The 18,988-nt window shown below is 37.2% G+C and overlaps 1 protein-coding gene across 2 annotated transcripts; it reads left to right on the top strand.

Moving 5' to 3' along the window:
* Positions 1-1,442: 1,442 nt before the first annotated feature.
* On the top strand, positions 1,443-18,591 carry herpud1 (homocysteine-inducible, endoplasmic reticulum stress-inducible, ubiquitin-like domain member 1). Of its 2 annotated transcripts, XM_040133652.1 has the most exons (9): positions 1,443-1,777; positions 4,820-4,897; positions 5,898-5,975; positions 6,148-6,189; positions 7,434-7,645; positions 8,460-8,570; positions 11,065-11,436; positions 15,494-15,611; positions 15,923-18,591. In XM_040133652.1, the coding sequence occupies exons 1-9, from the start codon at positions 1,607-1,609 to the stop codon at positions 16,109-16,111; spliced, it is 1,371 nt and encodes a 456-aa protein (XP_039989586.1). In that variant the 5' UTR covers positions 1,443-1,606; the 3' UTR covers positions 16,112-18,591. The 2 variants fall into 2 exon arrangements, with proteins under 2 accessions (XP_039989586.1, XP_039989587.1); XM_040133653.1 differs by lacking the exon at positions 6,148-6,189.
* Positions 18,592-18,988: the final 397 nt, after the last annotated feature.

The raw sequence follows: 18,988 nt of genomic DNA, 5'->3' as shown, positions 1-18,988 counted from the left end.
TTTTACAAGCATGTGATATGACAAGACCATGTGTGTGTGTGTGTGTGTGTGTGTGTGTGTGTGTGTGTGTGTGTGTGTGTGTGTGTGTGTGTGTGTGTGCGCGCTGCATATTCATCAATTATAAGTAGCAGGGGCAGTCACCCTTCTAACCCACTCCACCTGTCTCAGCTCTATCTTTAATCAATAATCTGTGTGCTTATTCTGAGCAGTGCCACATATTTAATTTTGTCAGTTGGTAAAAACATTCTTTTTGTATATATAAGTCTATCTAGGGTTGTTGACTGATAATTTACATTTTCAGAAAATACAGAATAAACGCATAATAGATTCTATTTGTTGTATCTTTTTATTCATGGCTTAGGACAGCAGGCCACAGTGTGGCATAGCACCTGGCCTGCTAAAGCGCCTTTGAGACCCTGAATTCTTATCAGAACCGCAGGTGTTTTCTTGTAACCAAACCTGGCCTTTGCCCTCTCTTAAGGGGACAATCACATTTTGCTACTCCAGTTGAAGTTTTGTATCAGACTATACAGTAGTCACCTTCATCAGTCTGCCATTCCACAATGTATCATCACTTTACAGTATATAGGGAAATATCTTTTTTAATTCTGCAATTAAAATAGTGAGTATGACATACTGGCTCTCACTGTATTCCAATGTTAATTGCATCTGCCAAACCACTGTAAGCAGTGTCTTACTTTTATCATCCAAAATTCAAGTCTCTGGCATTCGGTCTAGTCGGTTTGTTATTTGTGATCTAGAGTATAATACTTTATAATACTTTATTTTTTTTTAGTTTTCAATCCTCTGGGATCATCTGTAAGTCAATTTACAGCTCATGTAACTTCAGTGGATAAACAAAGTTTTGTTGTCAGAAAAATTAGTGTCTCAGATGGTAAAGACAAGAGCTCTAACTCTGTTTCCATTTTCGGGAACGGCAAAACGTCAAACATGGAAGAAAATTTACAGGGACTACTACTAACATTAATTGAAGTATAAAAATGGTTGCTGACATCTATTGATACTGAGGAAATGTTGCAACGGAGCAGTTTTGGAACAATTACAGCGCAAACGAAAAAACAATATTCCACTGCTCAGAGCTTTGTTAGTAAATGTTAAGTAGTTGTTCCTTACCAGCTCTCTTGAATTAGTGTACTGGCTAAACTTAGGAACACATAAGCTTTATCAGCTACTACTTACTGTGTTGCGTGGTCTTTATGTAATTATCGTTTGTTTTGGGGAAATCGGACAAAATTTGCTATTTCATATTAGTATTTCTAAATAAACAATCTTCGGAATCAATAATTACTATTTGCGCATGCTCACAGGGTGACGATCCCAGAGCCTCCACGTCTGAGCACGAGCAGAGGTAACCAATCAGGAGTGGCCACAGTTTGTTTGGAAACAAAATTCCTCCCAGCAAAAGTCCCGTATGTCAACTAGCAAAAACACACATCAAGCATCATTAGAGTCCCGGAAGTTTCTCTTTAGGCAATACAATTTCCGTCATTTTTCTCTGTTGACAAATTGAATCTCGAAGTTTCCTCTTATTTTGACGAGTATAATTGTAGAGAGTAAACCGCATCACACTAAGCGTGAGACTACAATGGGTGAACAATTAAAAATAGATGTAGGAGCTTCGCAACAAAAGACCATTACTCTTCTCATAAAAACGCCCAACCAGGCTCAGGAGGACCAAATCGTCGAATGCGTCAATCTAAACTGGACTGTAAAGGACCTAAAAACGCGTTTGTCGACTGTTTATCCCACCAAACCGGTGAGTTATTATGAGACAGATAAGTTTATCTGCATGAGTCGGCTTACTGAGTCAAGCAGATTGCTGCTGCTAGTTATCAGCTGTCAGCCATTTCAGTGTTATTGTCTGACTTTCTTTGTGTGTGCTTACACGGAACCTAAACAAGAAGTATGAGGGGTTTTTTTGGGGGGGGTTCATTTAGGAGTAATTTATTAACTTCCTTCCCTAAAACGGACAGAAATTAATTCGGAGAAAATCACAGTGCAGAGTCATATCCACAACTACATTGGAGTTGTCTAAAGAGTATTCGGGTGTCTTTGTCATTAAAATAGTTTGGGATTGTCTGTTAAAGTATTGAAGTCACATTTTGAACTTAAACTATTACTACTAGCTACTAGCGTGAGAAATTTAAAATGAGTCTACTTTATTATAAGATGAGGCTTTAACAATCCCAACACGAAGAGGCACAATGCAGCTGTTTAATAAAAAAAATGGAATGGCAGAGTGAGCTGCAGCCATTCTCATTAGAGAGTTAGCCAAGAATCTAAAATCTTAAGCAAATGTGGCTGCCAAATTTCATCCTCCCTGAGAGACTGCAGTCTTGAAAGGAAGAGTGTCTATACAGGCTGCCGCTGAGATGACAGAGGACAGATATTCAGAGGAGGATATATGCTTCAGTGGGACAGAAGGGATGCAGATAGATAAGTGCACAGACAAGGTGGGGCCAGGCAGTAGACTGTAAAACGTCTTGGTCCAAGTGAAAAGCCAGGTTTTAGAGTATGTTTAATGATTACTGATGTAGTGACTGTCATGTCTTGGGAAATTTAGTCATGTAATTTGACTGAGACAAGGCGGAGTCACCAGTATTCAATCATGGCTCACCTGCAGTGCAGGCAATGTTAAAATAGAATACATGAGGATAGAAGTGAAACAATAATAATAATAATGATTAAGAATGTAGTACTTACATTAAACCAGACATTACAAATGGCTTTACAAGGAAAAAAGAAAACATACACATACAAAGGCATATACACACTTCTTAGAAGAGTAAACTAAAAGTTTTGACTGAGTTATTACATAAAAACATACATAATACATCAGTATTAGATGTATGTTACATGTACCAACCTGCATACACACAAATACACACATGCAAACAAATTACCCAAAGCAGGTTTTAAATTTTAATACTGTATAAAAAGTTTATTATTTTTCTTACTTGATATGATTTTATTTAGTTTTGATCGCTACTAGTGGAGGTTTTAAAGCTACTGTTTTTTGAAGAGCAGTGTAACAGACACCCAAGATTTTTTTTGTTTTTGTTTTGTTTCTTTGTTTTTTTGTGACTGAGACTGACTCTTAGTTAATGAAGGCCTGCAATGACAAAATTTGAGAGCAAATGTTATCATCTAAAAATGTTACTTACCAGTGTGGTGGATGTAGGTTTATCATAATTACAGTCCTGGTTGAATTTATTGGAACCCCTGAATTTTAGGTACAGAATTAAGAATATATTCCGAAATAAATGCTAACCAATTTTAATAATGAAAATATTTAATAAAATGTCCAAGACTACTGATCAAAAGAAAATAAAAACCAAACTTTCATAATAGTGAAATAATACAAACACAAAATGTATCCCAGACACAATTTTGGCACCCTTTGGCACCATTCACTAATATTCGGTTGCAGAATGACACACCTGCTTCTAAACATTTCTTGTAGCCACCTGGACGCTTGTTGCACCTTTCTGCTGGTAGTTTCTGCCACTATTCCATTGCTATGCGTTGAAGCTCTTTTAAGGTTGTAGGAGTCCTTTTTGCAATGGAAGATTTCAGCTCTCTCCAAAGGTTTTCAAAGGGATTTAGGTCCGGACTAATTGATGGCCAGTTTAAAACAGTCTGTCTTTTCCTTTTCAAACATTCCTTTGTGCTGTTGGATGTGTGCTTTGGCTTATTTTCCTGCTGAAAGACCCAAGACCTTCGCCTCAAACCTAGTTTTCTGACACTGGATGACACATTTCGCTCTAGAATACCTTGGTAATCTTCTGATTTCATCGTTCCTTTGATACATTCAATGCCTCCAATACCAGAAGCAGCAAAGCAGCCCCACAGCATGATAGAATCTCCACCATGTTTTACTGTAGGTAGGATGTTTTTTTAATTTATTTATTTATTTATTTTTTTTTTGGGCTTCATTACATTGATTATAAATAAACTGATGCACTGCATTCCCAAAAAGCTTAACTGTGGTTTCACCTGTCCATAGTACATTATCCCAGAAAGACTGTGACTTATCTATGAGAGTTTTTGCAAACATTAGTCTTGCCTTTTTGTGCCCTTCTTTCATAGTGGTGTCCCCCTTGGTCTTTGCCCATTGAGCCATACCTTGTTTACTGTGCGGTGCATGGTACAGGCTGAAACCACCACTCCAGATTGCTCCAGGTCAGCCTGAAGCTCTTTAGATTTCTTGCCTGGTGTTTTTTCCTCAAACCTTATCAACATTCACAAACTTCTCTCTTTGAGTTTCCTCTTAGCAACACAACATGAATATTGAAAATTAAGCACAGGTGCGTCTTATTTGTTTTTTTATTTTGTTTGAGGAACTAATTTCATCATCAAAAGGATGCCATTAATTGTGTTGAGCTTATATTGTATGTCTGTATTTTTTTTTTTTATTTAGCTGTATGAAGGAATTTTTTTGTTGTTGTTCAGTAACTTTGGACATTTTATTAAATATTCTGATGATACAAAATTGGTTAAATAATTTAAATAATTTTGGTGTTTAAAACCTCCCTGGAAACAGCTTCACATGATGACATTTGCCACATAAATACACTTCCTTTGCTCTTTCCACCAAACACAAATTTAGTTTTAATTTTCCACAGCAGCTAGATCAGTACAACTATCACCAGCACTGTGAAAAATTCCTCAAGGTTGTTTCCCATCCAGAAACATCACTCAAGTCAAACAGCTGTCCAGATAGAATTTGTGAATTGCTTAAGTTACTTTATCCCAAAACTTTTACTTAACAGAACCTAACTGTTTCCATTTTCTTCAGGCTGTGAGTGACCAGAGACTGATCTGTGGTGGTAAACTGCTGCCTGACCATCTACACATTAAAGATATCTTTAAATGGGTATGTGCGAGAATACGTTGGTCTGTTTGAAAAATCTTACAAATTTTCCTACAACTTCATGTCAGTAAAATTTTAACATATACTAACCGCAAAACCTGTCATTTAGCATCACAAGTTGATTTCACTAAGTTATTTGGTACATTTAAACAAAGCTTATGCAGTCTAATAAAATCAGGGTAGACTCCAGAATTATCATAAATTAAATAAAAACCTCCCTACAACAGGTTAAATAAAAACTGAACCTAACTCAATTTTGTGAACATAGGATTTATTATAGAGCCGTTGCATTAGACTGCATTCGTTTTAGCTAGGTGTACCAAATAAACTGGGAACTGAGTGTGTATGCCTTTATGCTGCTGTTATATTGGCGACAAACTAGCTAGAGAGGTCTAATCTAGCCTACTCTCACCAACCTTTGTCTCATAATAAATGGCCACAGAGGATTTCCACGGCCTGTGAAAGTGTTTTTGTGTGTTAATCCAAGCAGAGGTTCATATCATTGGAGATGAGACAGTACCAGCTGTAAGATAACTCAAGTTCTTAAAAACAACCAATGTTCATAAAGTGGATCAACCACACCACTTGTGGTCATTGGTTCTGTCTAGAGACCTGTGGCATGTAGTGTGCAAAGCAATCAACATCTTTAGAAAGATTACTATTCTCAAATTGTATGGACCAGATCGATTCTGTTCCATTTTCTACTATTTTGTTGATGGAGAAGAATATAAAGAGGGGTTCATGGAGGTCTTTGGTAGTCACATTGAGATAAATTACCAAAAACATTTGGGTGTCAGCCTGACTTGGAATTTGTTGTCATTGAGAGAATGAATGACACCTGATCCCTATTTTCCTCTTCACACTCCTCTGATATCAGGCCCATGTCCAGCTTCAGGGGAATAGCTTCAAAAAAAATTTGTTTTATTGTTTTTAGTGCTGGAAGAGACTGTTTAATTCGTGTGTTTTACCATAAAGCTTTTCTAATTTGGCATTTATCTCTCAGATGGACTCCGTTCCAACACTGCATCTGGTGTGTGCCTTTAGGAATCAACCCCAAGGACCACTTGAAGCTAGACCTAAGGTGAGAAGTGATGATATTTACTCAAATTCAACTTTCCAGAGAACCTATGCAATGTTTTCACAAAGTACTGTTTCTTGAAAATGCCTCACAGGAAATCCAGTGAATAGATGAGACGTTGTGGATTTTTCAATATACTTTAACTCATGTGAGAAATTGTCTCTTTACCAACTAGTTGGGGACAGCCAGGTTGTCATACCCCTGGAGCAGGCAGAAGGTTGGTGCCATACCCAAATACACTACAGTGGTAATCAAACCAAGGGCTCTTTTGTTGGGGGCTAACCACTAACTAACTGGGCAGAGGGCACCTATCAACATGTCAGATTTCCACCAAGAATCTGATGTTTTGAAAAAACTCTTTTAACTAACAAACACACATCTATGTTCTAATTCAGTTTCAGAGCATGCTCGAATCGGGTCGGTAAAGTGAGCCTAGTCCTAGAACACGCACATAGCATATTCTCATGCACGCTCCGAATGACAGTCACAAAGATAGGGCCAGTAAAAACTTCATGGATTTCACTGATGCAGTGGTCCACTGTGATTCTGCAGGGGGGCGTGGATGACCAGGGGAAAAATATGGAGTGGAACGAAGTTGAATGAATATGATTTATGTAGTGAAAATAAACCAACATGAGTTTGCCGAAGCTATCCTGCTAACGTTTACTTCACTAAAATTCAACTTGGATCCTTTTTTATTCCTTTTTTTTTTTTTTAATTAATTGCTTCCCCTATCATTGTTGATAATTGATTTAAAAAAAAAAAAAATGTGGAGGGGTGAACTTTTTTCGGCTTCTGAATGTGGGGTTTGCCAGAAAGAGTCAAACCACTGGATTAGACCAATTAAAATAAGTTAGAGTGGTTTTCCTCTTCAACTTTGACAAATTTTGATAATGTTAATAATCGTTAAGTGCCTCAAATCAGATTTAATGTGAAATCATAATTATTTTATTACTATTTCATTAATCTCTTCAAATCTATCCTCCAAGATGCTCTGTAAATGAAACCTGAGTGTTTAGTGAAACTCCCAATGGTTTTATGTTTTAAATTGTGAGACCATGTAAGCAGAACAGTTGCTTATCAGTTGAAATATTAGATTAGCCGTCTGGGTTTGTTACACATATTCACCTTCCTGTGTAGGGAAGTGCAGAGAAGTTCAAGGCAGCAGGCTTCTTCACCTCCTCCCACATTACCATTCCACCACGGAGTGGAAATGTTACACTTCAGCTGTCATCCTTCAGGACTCAGCTACAGTTTTGAGATTAGAAGTTCAGCTAAAGATAACTCACAACATTTTCAAGTCTCTGCTCTGCTTGAACGAATGCTGCAAAACCTCCAAGTGGTTGTACACCCTAAGCAATAAAGCAGATCTCTACAGATCATGCAGTGGTTTTGTTGAAGTATTGAGTACCAGATATTGCTCAGTTTTTAAAGAATTTCAAACTCTTCTTACCTTTACAGACCACAGAGACAGAACAACCGCATCCTTCTGGCCAAAGGCCCATTGCAGCTTCTGCTTCACCTGGTCCCAGCAGCTCCTTCACAGTCCAAATGCCTAACACACCAGAGCTGAGGCAGAGGAGATGGACCTCTTCAACTTCAGCTCCTGCTCCAGCACACGTACATACCCCAGCATCTCCACTGTGGACTCCTGCATGGCCTGCTGCTGCAATGTAAGCCATAAAGGAAGAACTTATGTTTCTGTTTATGTATTAACAGCTTCAGTAACATAACCAGAAATCTGTTTCAGTATGACTGTGTTCAGGATATTTTCTTTCATAACAAATGAAAGAAATCCCCTGTCAATGAGAAATGCAAAAGGATACATAAAAATCTAATTTTACAAACTTTAGACAGCAACCTGGAATCACCAAATCTGAAGGTCTGATAGTGCTCTGATTTCCAGATTTGATGATTTCAAGCACACTCTACACAACCAAATCACATTTTGTCAGTGTTGCCGTGGCAAGTAAACATTACATATTCAAATCAGAAATCTGTCAAATGTAATGCATTAAAAATGTGAAGGTGCAGTGGTAATTTAACTAGCCCTTGTTGAGTTCCCCTCTGAACTTCCCCTGTCACCATCTGAAGTGACACTCAGTCATACTGAAAACTCAAGTGGACTTGAGTTAGATCAACCTTTCAAAGGCTGAAGGAGCAAGTCAAGAATGATGCACACTCAAGGAGCCTAAGAAAACATAGTGACCTTTAATCATTTCCCTTGTTTTGTGTGATAAAATATCACACAGTCTGCTTTTAATGGAAGCAAATATATTTATTTATAATTATCTAGTATTTGGAAATTCTCACTGAAATTCTCACACATAGAAAGATGTCTCAACTCAAAAAGTTAAAAAAAAAAATAGTTTTTTTTATTCCTATGTACACAGTTTTTTTAGATTGCTTGCACTTCATATTGTAATTTGAAAAAGGTTTTAGTGGTGAAGAGATATTAATAGTCTCTCTGTGATCTTTCCACTGCAGGCCTGGAGCACCACAGATGACCCAACCAACTTTTCCCACCTGCTCCCTGTACAGCTCTCAACAGCTACTGTGGCTCCAGCATGTCTATGCTCGACAATATTACATGCAATAGTGAGTTTTCAGTTATACATTTTAAATGAATTATAATTCATACTACTTTTCCATTGCTGTGACTCCTCCTTTTCCCAAATCAAAAGATGTTGCTGCATTGGCTCATGCGTTCAACCATTCAATGTATACTTACATCTGGACCAATCACCGTACTCTTACGTCACTCAAAGTTCTTCTTGTGCTGGGAGAGTACCTAGTCTGTAGGAGCTAAAAAAGTCCCTCAAAACACCATACTAAGAACTATGATCGTTGGTAGTTCTTACAGTGTGGACACAACACGGCTTTCCTTAGGTTTCTGGAAGGACGTAGGCGCTGTGGTGGTTTTGGGGGTCGGTGGGGTTGGTTTGGTCAGGGTGTTTGGGCTTTGTGCATTCTGAAAATATGTATTTTCACATCATTTTTGGACTATTGTGAATTCAACATTTATAAAAATGTAAAACAGGATGGTGTTTTTCTCAGTACACTCAGACAATAGCAATAAGAATAGTTAAACAAATATGCTTGCTGATGAAGTGAGCGCCATGTCCTGAAATAATCCTTCACATTTTTGTGAGAGATCACACTATGTGGCGTACAAAATAACATTGGTAAAACAAGACTTATAGTGAATAGATTTGATCTGCAATTTTTTTTCATCCTTCCAATGCCATCTGACAATGTAAAAGCATTTGACTTCTTACCAAAATTTTTGGTTGGTTGGATGTCTCTAGACAGCTCCCTTTCCAGGTGGCCACTAGTCAGCTGACTGAGTTACTATAGTGAGTCGATTCCTCTCTCACTCTCATTCGTCTTGCATAATTATTCTCTGACAGTTAACATTTTCTTTTTTGAACTCATCATCTGTTACAGACATAATCTTTGGCTGTTTGACAGATTTTCTCCCTGGTTTATTTCCGCAGTAAAGTCATTGGGAGAAGTAGGAAGGTGTTTTCACTCGTTAATTTATTTAATTTATTTATTAATTTCATTTATTTCTTCTGTGGGAGTAGAACATGTTACACCAGCCTTCAGAAATTCCTGCAGGTTAAACTGGACTAATGAAGTACAAGAGTTGATGCTGATTAACTCTGAAAGACTCACTGTAGATGGACTCAAAAAGACTCACTAGCCAACATGATAAGACTACAAATAAACACTCTGTAAAAGATTGGAGTTATATTGGTACTCTCTCCATCTAAAGAATATCTGTTGTAATGAATGAGCACGTAATTGTCTAGTCCTGAAATATACAGTTAGGTTCATAAGTATATGGACAGTGACACAATTTTCTTAATTTTGCCTCTGTACACCACCACAATGGATTTGACATGAAGCCATCATGATATGTTTGAGGTGTAGACTTTCAGCTTTAATTTAAGTGGTTTAACAAAAATATTGCATTAACCATTAAGAAATTACAGCCATTTTTATACATAGTGCCTCAGTTTCAGAGGCTCAAAAGTAATTGGATAAACAGACAAAATTATGAATATGAGGATTATTTTTGATACTTGGAAAAAAAAAATTGCAGGCAACAACTGCAAAATTTGGAACCCATGGACGTCACCAAATGCTGAGTTTCCTCCCTTGAGATACTTTGCCAGGCCTTTACTGCAGCCGCGTTCAGTTGTTGCTTGGTTCTGGGTCTTTCTGCCCTCAGTTTTGTCTTCAGTAAGTGAAAAGCATACTCAATTGGGTTGAGGTCAGGTGACTGACTTGGCCTTTAAAGAATATGACATTTCTTTGCCTTGAGAAGCTATTGGGTTGCTTTCGCAGTATGTTTTGGGTCAATCTCCATCTGTACTCTGAAGCACCGTCCTATCTGAGCAGATAGTATAGCCCGCCACACTTCAGTATTCATTCTGCTACTTCTATCAGCAGTTACATCGTCAGTAAACAAAAAGTGACCAAGTTCTGTTAGCAGCCATTACATGCCCATGCCATATTACTGTTTCCATCATGTTTTACAGATCATGTGGTATGTTTTGGATCATACAATGCTACCTCTTCTCTTCCCATCATTCTGGCACAAGTTAATCTGGGTTTCATCTGTCCAAAGAATCTTGTTCCAGAACTGGGCAGGCTTTTTAGATTTTTTCTGGCAAAGTCTAACCTGGCCTTTCTGTTCTTGAGTGTTACCAGTGGTTGTTCATGCTGTGGTAAACCCTCTGTATTTACCTTCATCTTCCGTTGTCTTTCAGGCGTTTTGGTGTTGCTGAGTTCGCCACTAGATTCCTTCTTTTTAAGACTGTAACAAATTGTTGATTTGGCCACTCCTAAAGTGTCTGGTATCTGTCTGATAAGTTTGTTTTGTTTTTTCAGCCTAATGATGGCCCCTTCATTTGCATCGACACCTCAGTAAATCGCATATTGGGGGACGGTTGGTCCCTCCTACTGTTCTTAGAACTATGAAAAAGTTCCTCTGGTCCAAAAAAACTTATTGTGTTTTGACATGGACATAGATGACTTTGTTGTACTAGTTTCTAATGATGTTCGTCTCGTTTTCCGCCAACAGCCACGCAGCTTTGGCAGCATCAGGCACCGTCCCCTCTATACCAGCTTCAATCATTGGCCAGTACCGCCCTGTTCCTGCCCAGCAAGTACCTGTACCACCCCATTTAGCCCATCAGAACCCCATCAACAACCTGCCAGCTAATCAGAACCCGGCACAGGATGGCGCTTTCATGAACCTGGGAGAGGCAGACCAGAACATGCGGATGAATGCACAGGGCGGGCCTGTAATGGAGGACGAGGAGGATATAGAAAGTGACTGGCTGGACTGGTTGTACTCTGCCGCAAGATTCTGTGTTCTGCTCATGATCGTGTACTTCAATTCCAACTTGAGTCGTTTTCTGCTGGTGATGAGCGCCCTCTTCCTCATGTACCTGTAAGTATATTCTGTTTGCTTTCTGTTTAAATAACTACGAACCTTTCCATTTTTTTTTTAACTCCAACTACCAAACTTTGCTGAACAGATTCACTGCACTGTTGTTGTTTCAGTGACTTACATAAGAGCCCACCGCTGAAGGGCTCTCAACCTTTTCGGCCACGATCAGTTGCTTGTGTTGGCATCCAGTGCCTCTCTTGAAAGCAAGGAAAACCCTCAGTTAGCCACATTAAGCATTTAAAGCAAAGCGAGGGTCTAAAAGGAGGCAGGTTTGTTTAAGTCCGCTGCCTGTGTGGGATTGTAAACAGCAGTACACCATATATGTTACTGCTTATTTGGAAATTTAATTTTTAAATCACTAGAAAGAGTAGTATATTGGCACATGTAGTATATGCAATTAACTGGGTTCTTTTGTATCACTTAATATACAAAATAGTGGATGACTGTGTGTACATACAGCCAAACCTTCAGGATGTGTACCCTAGAAATGTGTTTTACCAGAGCCTCATATTAGAACAAACTCGACTGAGCTCAAGGTATTTCCTACTAAACAGTAGCAGTATATTTTGGTAGTAGATGTCTGAGTATATGGAATAAGAGCATACACAATTTGCTGACAGGGATAAGTGAAAAAGGAAGCTTTGAAGCTGAAACATGATTTATTTTGTTAGAGATATTTCGTGGATGTTTTACTAGTTCCTTTTGTAGAGAAAGAAATCGAAAACAGGCAAAGCCACATTTAACACATTCCCAACGTCTTTTCTGAAAAACCAAAAACGGTAGTTTGGATGTTGTTTGTAGTAAAACATTGGCCTCCAAATGGATAGAAAGGAGTATTGTAACTGTAGCTCGTCAAAAGTGAATGTATAGTCCACACCAACTACAAAAAAGGAAATCCAAAACACATAGGTTTATGGGTAAAAGAATAGAGACACTTGCACCCAATCGCCGGGGTTCTTCTAACTTGGAAAGCTAAGCCAAGTAAAGGTAAACTACTGTTTGAACTAAGGCTCCAATTTAGTCACTTCTTCATGCCAACTCCACAGAAGAACTATTACTGAAGAACGCATGGTCCTTACTGCTTAGCTTAAGTTTGAGCAGTAGTATTTTTTTCCTTCAGAATGTTCAGCTTTGAAATGTCTGCAACTGTTTTACAGCTGTTGGTATTTGATTATTAGTGACTGGAAATTGTTTTTTTGTTTGTTTTTTTTTTTTAATGCTGTTAAGAAGTCAACAGCATACTATTTTATCTCTTTATTGGCAAATATAAATTGTGTTGTTTCGTTAAGGTCTCAACAATATCCGTATAGATAGATGTCACCTATAATATCTGTGTGGAGTAGCTGAGAAATTAACATAGTCTCTAGTTCATACAAAACATAATTTGTACATCTCTTGTTTATCTTTATCAGTCATCATAGCTTGTTCGTCTGACTTTACATCTGTGTACTAAAGCAGGATATGGTTACTCACTTCCTTTAACTCCAGTTTCCTCTCCTTATTCATTTACAGTTTGTTCAGGGCTGCCACAGACCCTGGATTATCTTCAGAGTTTTAAATTGTGTATTTTTTGTTTGTTGTTTCCTTTGTTGTTTTTAGTTTGTTTGTTCTGTTTCTTAAACTGGAGAGGCACGGACTTTGATAAACTTTCTAGGGAAGCTAGGATATACCTGGTGGTTTTACATACTGTATGTTCACAGAACTTCACCATGACCATAAACAGTGAATCAGGCCTCACAGATGAAGTTACGTGTAACTAGAAGCTGCTGTTTAAGCTTGTCAGGACTAACACAAATTGAAGCTTTTCTGATTTAGATGGTCAAATAGTATAGAACAGCATTTTTATTTGAAATTTGTTATGTACCCCTGGTACAGTTTATAGCCATTGACCTTTATTATTGTTAAATAATTAATAATACATTTTCCAACCTAATGTATTATATATTATGTATTAGTGTGTTCTAGCTTGTCTCAGTATCTGAAAAGCTTATGTGAAAAATAGTAAAAAATAAAAATAAAAAAAAATTTAAATGCATAAATACCTAAACTAAGATTCAAGACATGATGCATTTTTGACCATGATTGCGTAATCTGCATTCTTCTCCATCTGGGATTAAGGCTGTTACTTTTAGTAGAAAGTCGGATTTTATTTTTAAGTATTTACTTTTTTCAAATGTAGGAAAAAAGTAAATAGCTGAAATGTACTGATCTGTTTGAATTACAAATTTACAGTCTACAAACGCATCAGACCGTTTGAAGTACTTTGCCTTTTGGTCCAGCAGAGGGCGCTCTCGAAATTGAGCAGGTGCCTGACCAGCAGTGAATCTGCATTAACAGCAGGGAAAAGGATGACAGAGGATGAAGTAGTGATGGAGACTGATTTCTATGTTCTTCATTCTTTTTAAATTTCACACAGTATTAAATGTGAGGAATATTATTTATGTTACTTAGATTTTACATTTGTCTTCACAGAAATATTGAGTTTATATCGTGACTTTGCTGTTGAGGATACTGTTGCTGCTCTAGAAATAATATTTTATTATATTTAAAATATATATACATTCTAATCCCGTTCTGAATTAATTCTTTTTTAATTGTTTTTAGTAATAAGAAGAGCCAAAATGATTATTAATAAAGTACTAGACAGATGAAGAGTATCAATATGAGTAATAGAATTTAAAAATTCTAACCACACCGTCCCTGTGTGGTTAGAATGGCAGGTAATATCGGTTGTTGCTAACTAACAGTAATTCCATGATTAACTTGATACTGGATTCAGATTGTATAAAATGTAACCAAAGCCCAACCCTATTTACAAAAGCCTAAAATGAATTTGTACACTATGCTGTTAGAAAAGGGATGAATTCATTAAGCGCAATACATCCTTGTCCTTTAAGTCCCAAGTACGTCTTATGTTTCAAAATTTTTTAGTCATCACCTAGTTAAGTCAGTTTGCCCCTGCATCTTATGCATAATGGGTTTTTGTGGGTTTTTTTTTTTTTAAGAGATGCATTCATTTTATTAATTAAAAAAAAAAACATGCCCCTAAATGTTTTCATTTAGTGGTACAAGTGCCCCTAAAATAAATGTAAGCATAGCTCCCATATTAACTGTAATTAAGTACATTTCTTTAATAAGTCACGGCTTCATTTCAGATGATATAGTGTTAATGGGTCACAGTTGGCAGCACTACACAGTCCAACAGCTTGTTCCACATCAACACTGTTATTCAGACCGGGTTGCTCCTTTATTTACTGTGTTCAGTCTCACACTCTGTTTGCTGTTACATAGCCTACACATACATGCACACACAATACACATACATTCCATGTGTAGACATGGATTAAATAGGTTTAGAACTATACTGAAGTGTTTCTTTGTCAAAGAAAAGCTAAGAAGCTGAAAGTGAGAGAAATGCTATAATTTCTCTGAAAGGAAAAGGCACTGCTGATATTGAAGCCATCTGTTTAAAGCTTAAAGAGATTAAAGAGAGTAGTGAAATGGTTTGTGTTTGAAGGATGCAGCTTGCCCCTTTTGATAACACATATAGGTCAGTATGCGCCTGACTAATGATTACTTACCAGCAGCAGCTGTTTGTAGACATAAGCAGCAGAGGTCTGTTTCTTTCCTCTACCCACTTTCTCTTCTCAGTAGTCTGGTTTCATCCAAAACGCAAATTTTAACCAAATTTTCAGAAAATCAACAAAATAACTTGTGAATTTATGCACGTTTCCATACACTAATGTTATGTGAATATTAGGAGTTGAATCATCGAGATAAGCAGTAGCTGGTGCTAATTTTCCAGTCAGGTGGTATTATACCACTGCAGACGACGAGGGTGCAACAATATGACATAATTAAAAGCGCGCCAGTCAAACCTCAAACAAAGGGAAACCATGAATGTATAAACGTCAAGGAAAGCTTGGTAACGGAGAGCACACTGGACAACGGAAATGGAGATTATTTGTCATCATTTATTTGCTGAATCTGTTTCCATTGCATTTGGTCGCATTTACCTTTTTTTGATAGACCGACTTCTTTTTTTTTCGGTTCACAGGCACACTGCTGGTTGGTTTCCCTTCAGAAGGCTGCAGTTTCAAGGACCCAACCATCTGCAGCCCCCTGAGGTCCAGCACAACCACCAGAACGAGAACAGGATCCCAAACCCTTATCCAGTAAGAAACCATCACCCAGATTATTACCCTTTTATCTACCCTAAATTTTACTAAAGTTTTTTTAACTCCTTTGGACGTCCTCATCCTCATATCTCAGTGGTTCAAGGCCTCTGCTTTGTTTGGGTCTGGTTTATAACATGTATGTAGTCATGAATGTTCCCCTTAACTGTACCAGCACACCACTGTGGAATCTAATCTATTCAAAGCAGGCTACATAAATTACTATAGGTTGATCTATGATGGAAATAGTATACTTTTGCTGAAAAACACGTTCATCATTTTTATGGTAATATCGTGTCCTGTCTCTTTAGGCTGTCGAGCGTGCTGATAGACAAAGGGAGGAACCTGCTGCTGCAGTAGATGGATCTGATGGACAAGAACAAATGACAGCAGTATTAGTTCCTCCTCACAGGGTGTCAGTCATGTGGACGGCCTGGGTTTTCTTCAAAACTTTCTTCTCCTCCCTCATTCCTGAGGTTCCTCAAGCTATGGCCAACTGACCACCTATGACAGATGACTGATTCAGACAGCAGACTTTGTTTATTTTTTCAGTGGGGAACAATAATGTCTGGAGATATTGTTTGACACGTGGGTACAAGGACAAGGAAGATGAATGGAGCTGTCAACTCAAGAAGGAAGAAAAACAAGGGCATTGAATGCAAATAAACGATGACGGGGACCTCCATACAGATTCTTGGACAGTAGCACTAAGAGCTCGTGTCTGACATTGCTTAAAAACCAGCAAAATAAAGCAGTGCCACGCACTTGATTTGCCAAAAATGTGGACTGGAAACAAACGACACAAAAGACTAGAAATGTCAGACATCATGTAAACTATAATAAATTGTTCAATGGGATCTAAGATCTGACCAAATACCTACTCTCTACTGATTGTTGGTTTTAAACCCACCCAAGATGGTTCTTGGTTTTTTTCAGTTTTTTCCCAAGGCCTTGGAAGACAAGTTCAGATACGTGGATGGAACAATAGTTGTCAGCTGAGGCTAAAAAAAAAAAAAAAATTCTTATCTTACATTGTTGGACTATTGCACCTAAATTATTCTTCCCGTGAGGATGTTTATGTACATGGGCCTTCTGAATCCTTATGATTTGAAATCAGCTTGTCAGAATTCGGATTTTCAAGGGACAGATTTATTTTTTCAATATGAACTGTCTATGCATAGAGCCTATGTTTGATTAAAGCTGTAAAAGTAGGACAGATTGTTTTTCACTTTCAATCAGACTGTTTCTGCATGTGGAAGCAAAGAAAGGCCAAAAATATTTGAGTTGAATTTATAAGATTCAAATACTTGACTCTGACAACAATCTGTAAATCTATGGGTTTTGAATAACTGCTTTTGATTTTTAGGGGGATCTTTGCTTTTGATTTTAAAGTAGATGTACAATTTCAAAAACTTGATAACTTCTGTTTGTTTTGTTTGTTTGTTTGTTAAGGATTTACAAAATATTCTCAAATTCGGTTGGCCCTTTTAAATCTAAAAATTCAATTAAAGTTATCAGGTTGTTCAAATATATCAGTTTAAGTCTGAAATTTTGATCCTTTTATTTTGTTTTCTAACGTGAACATTGCAACTACCAATGATAATCAGACCTCTGTCTAGTCAGCTTTCATTCTCTGTCACATTATTCAAGGAAGACTAGGGCTGCGGTCGAATAGTCAATTTTGCTTAGGAAGGTTCCTAAATGAGTTAAATAGCCCAGAAGTATCTAAGTGGAAGCCATGATAAGAGCTGGTCGAAGTCTCTAAATGCTAAGGAAAGGTGCTTCAACATGTCCTTTCTTATCTCTTCTAGCATAGGGTACACTGGACCATCCTTTATGAAAGGAAAGAAGATAATGATGTCCCACAAATTTTAAAGTCACCCACATCAATACCATCCGCCGTAACATAATTACATATCCTAGTGTAAGTGCAGTCAGATTCTCTTAGCACTGTGGTTGTCTGTTCCTAAGTCTTTATGAATTCGCCTTCACATCTTTCCTTGACCTAATGACGTTTTCCATTGAGGTCGAGGGAAAGTTGTTAGGAAAAGACATAGGACATAATTTTTTGACTATTCGACTGTAGCCTAGTGCAGATGAGCCATTGGAAACCTGACAGATTTGAATTTCCAGCTGATTTGTTGGAAAAAGGAAAAAAAAAAAATCTTTTGAAAAGACAGGGTAATCAACCCACTTCAATTCAGACAGACAGTAATCAAAGTAACGTTTCAAATGCTATAAATTCCTCTTCAACATTAAGGACTGATTAAATTTCTTAGTTGCCCATAAGATTGAATTCAATTTGGCCTTTCTTTGCTTCCACACTGTCATTGTATTGAATATTGAAGAACCTCCATGCTAACAGAAACTGACTGTGAGTAGAACTTAAGCTCACAAAGAAAACTGTACTTGGAGAAAGTTAATTTTAAAGCATTGTCATCATGATTCACAAAGTTTTTAAAAAATGTACTTCTAACATGACTGTTCTTTAACAGTTCTATTTTGGGTTGATTTTCCTATTACTGAGTGTCAGATAATTTCAGATGATGGTGATTTTGACCAATTACAAATTTGGGGTACTTGGGGTACATTTTCTATAAAATAGTGATTATGGCACAGTAAAAATCTAGTCTTGTACTCGAAGCACTTTACAACATGTATCTTATGCAAGCTTCTTTAGTTATAGAGGGGTTTATGATTTATTATTCTTCATGTGAAGATTTGTAATATTAATATAATGCCTAGAAGGCTCAGAGTTTTTTCTGAGATGGAACTAAGAATATGGAACTAAAAATTTTAGGTCAAGTCAAAAATCTCACTAAAACAAAACAGATTAATGGTAAATCAGTGAATCAGTGCTTTTTAAAATATAGTAAAAATCACTCTAGAAAAAAACCTGTCTGAATTATTTATAATGTCAGAAACTAGCTGTAGAATATCTATGGAATTAAGGCAAGTTTACTTCTCAGCTGGTTTTGTGGGGTCTCTCTAGTGTTCTCTTGCTGCCTTTTATTATTTTTTTGTCATGTCTTCATTCAGTTAACATTCCAAATTCTAGACTGAATGCGGTATAATGAAACTACCCTACAACATTTCGACTGTACTTATTGCGTTTAAACATTTTTATTTTAAATTGTTGATTGAAAACCATCACAGATCAGATGCACAAATTACAGTGCCTTTTTGTTAATGCAGGTATGGGCCACTTTACTCAAGTCCTCAAAATTATAATGTGATGCTGTTGGGTGACTTGAGATTTGTTTAACTGATTATAATTTATATTTTTATTTTTTGGCTCTATAACAAGGAATAAGTGGATTTTACTATCTTCTCTTATTGACAATATAAAGGGATTGTAGTACACCTTAAGTAAACAA

This window comes from Xiphias gladius, chromosome 8 (assembly GCF_016859285.1).
Source record: "Xiphias gladius isolate SHS-SW01 ecotype Sanya breed wild chromosome 8, ASM1685928v1, whole genome shotgun sequence".
NCBI lineage: Eukaryota > Metazoa > Chordata > Actinopteri > Istiophoriformes > Xiphiidae > Xiphias > Xiphias gladius.
Note: the sequence above shows the minus strand (reverse complement) of the source record. Positions and strands in the feature narration are given on the sequence as shown.

What these genes read in the sequence shown, in the direction of transcription:
- herpud1 (XM_040133652.1), top strand. Translation starts at nt 1,607, where the DNA reads ATGGGTGAACAATTAAAAATAGATGTAGGAGCTTCGCAACAAAAGACC. An exon ending in TTAAAGATATCTTTAAATGG is followed by an intron (nt 4,898 to 5,897) that starts GTATGTGCGAGA and finishes TTTATCTCTCAG; the next exon opens with ATGGACTCCGTTCCAACACT. An exon ending in GGATCCCAAACCCTTATCCA is followed by an intron (nt 15,612 to 15,922) that starts GTAAGAAACCAT and finishes CTGTCTCTTTAG; the next exon opens with GCTGTCGAGCGTGCTGATAG.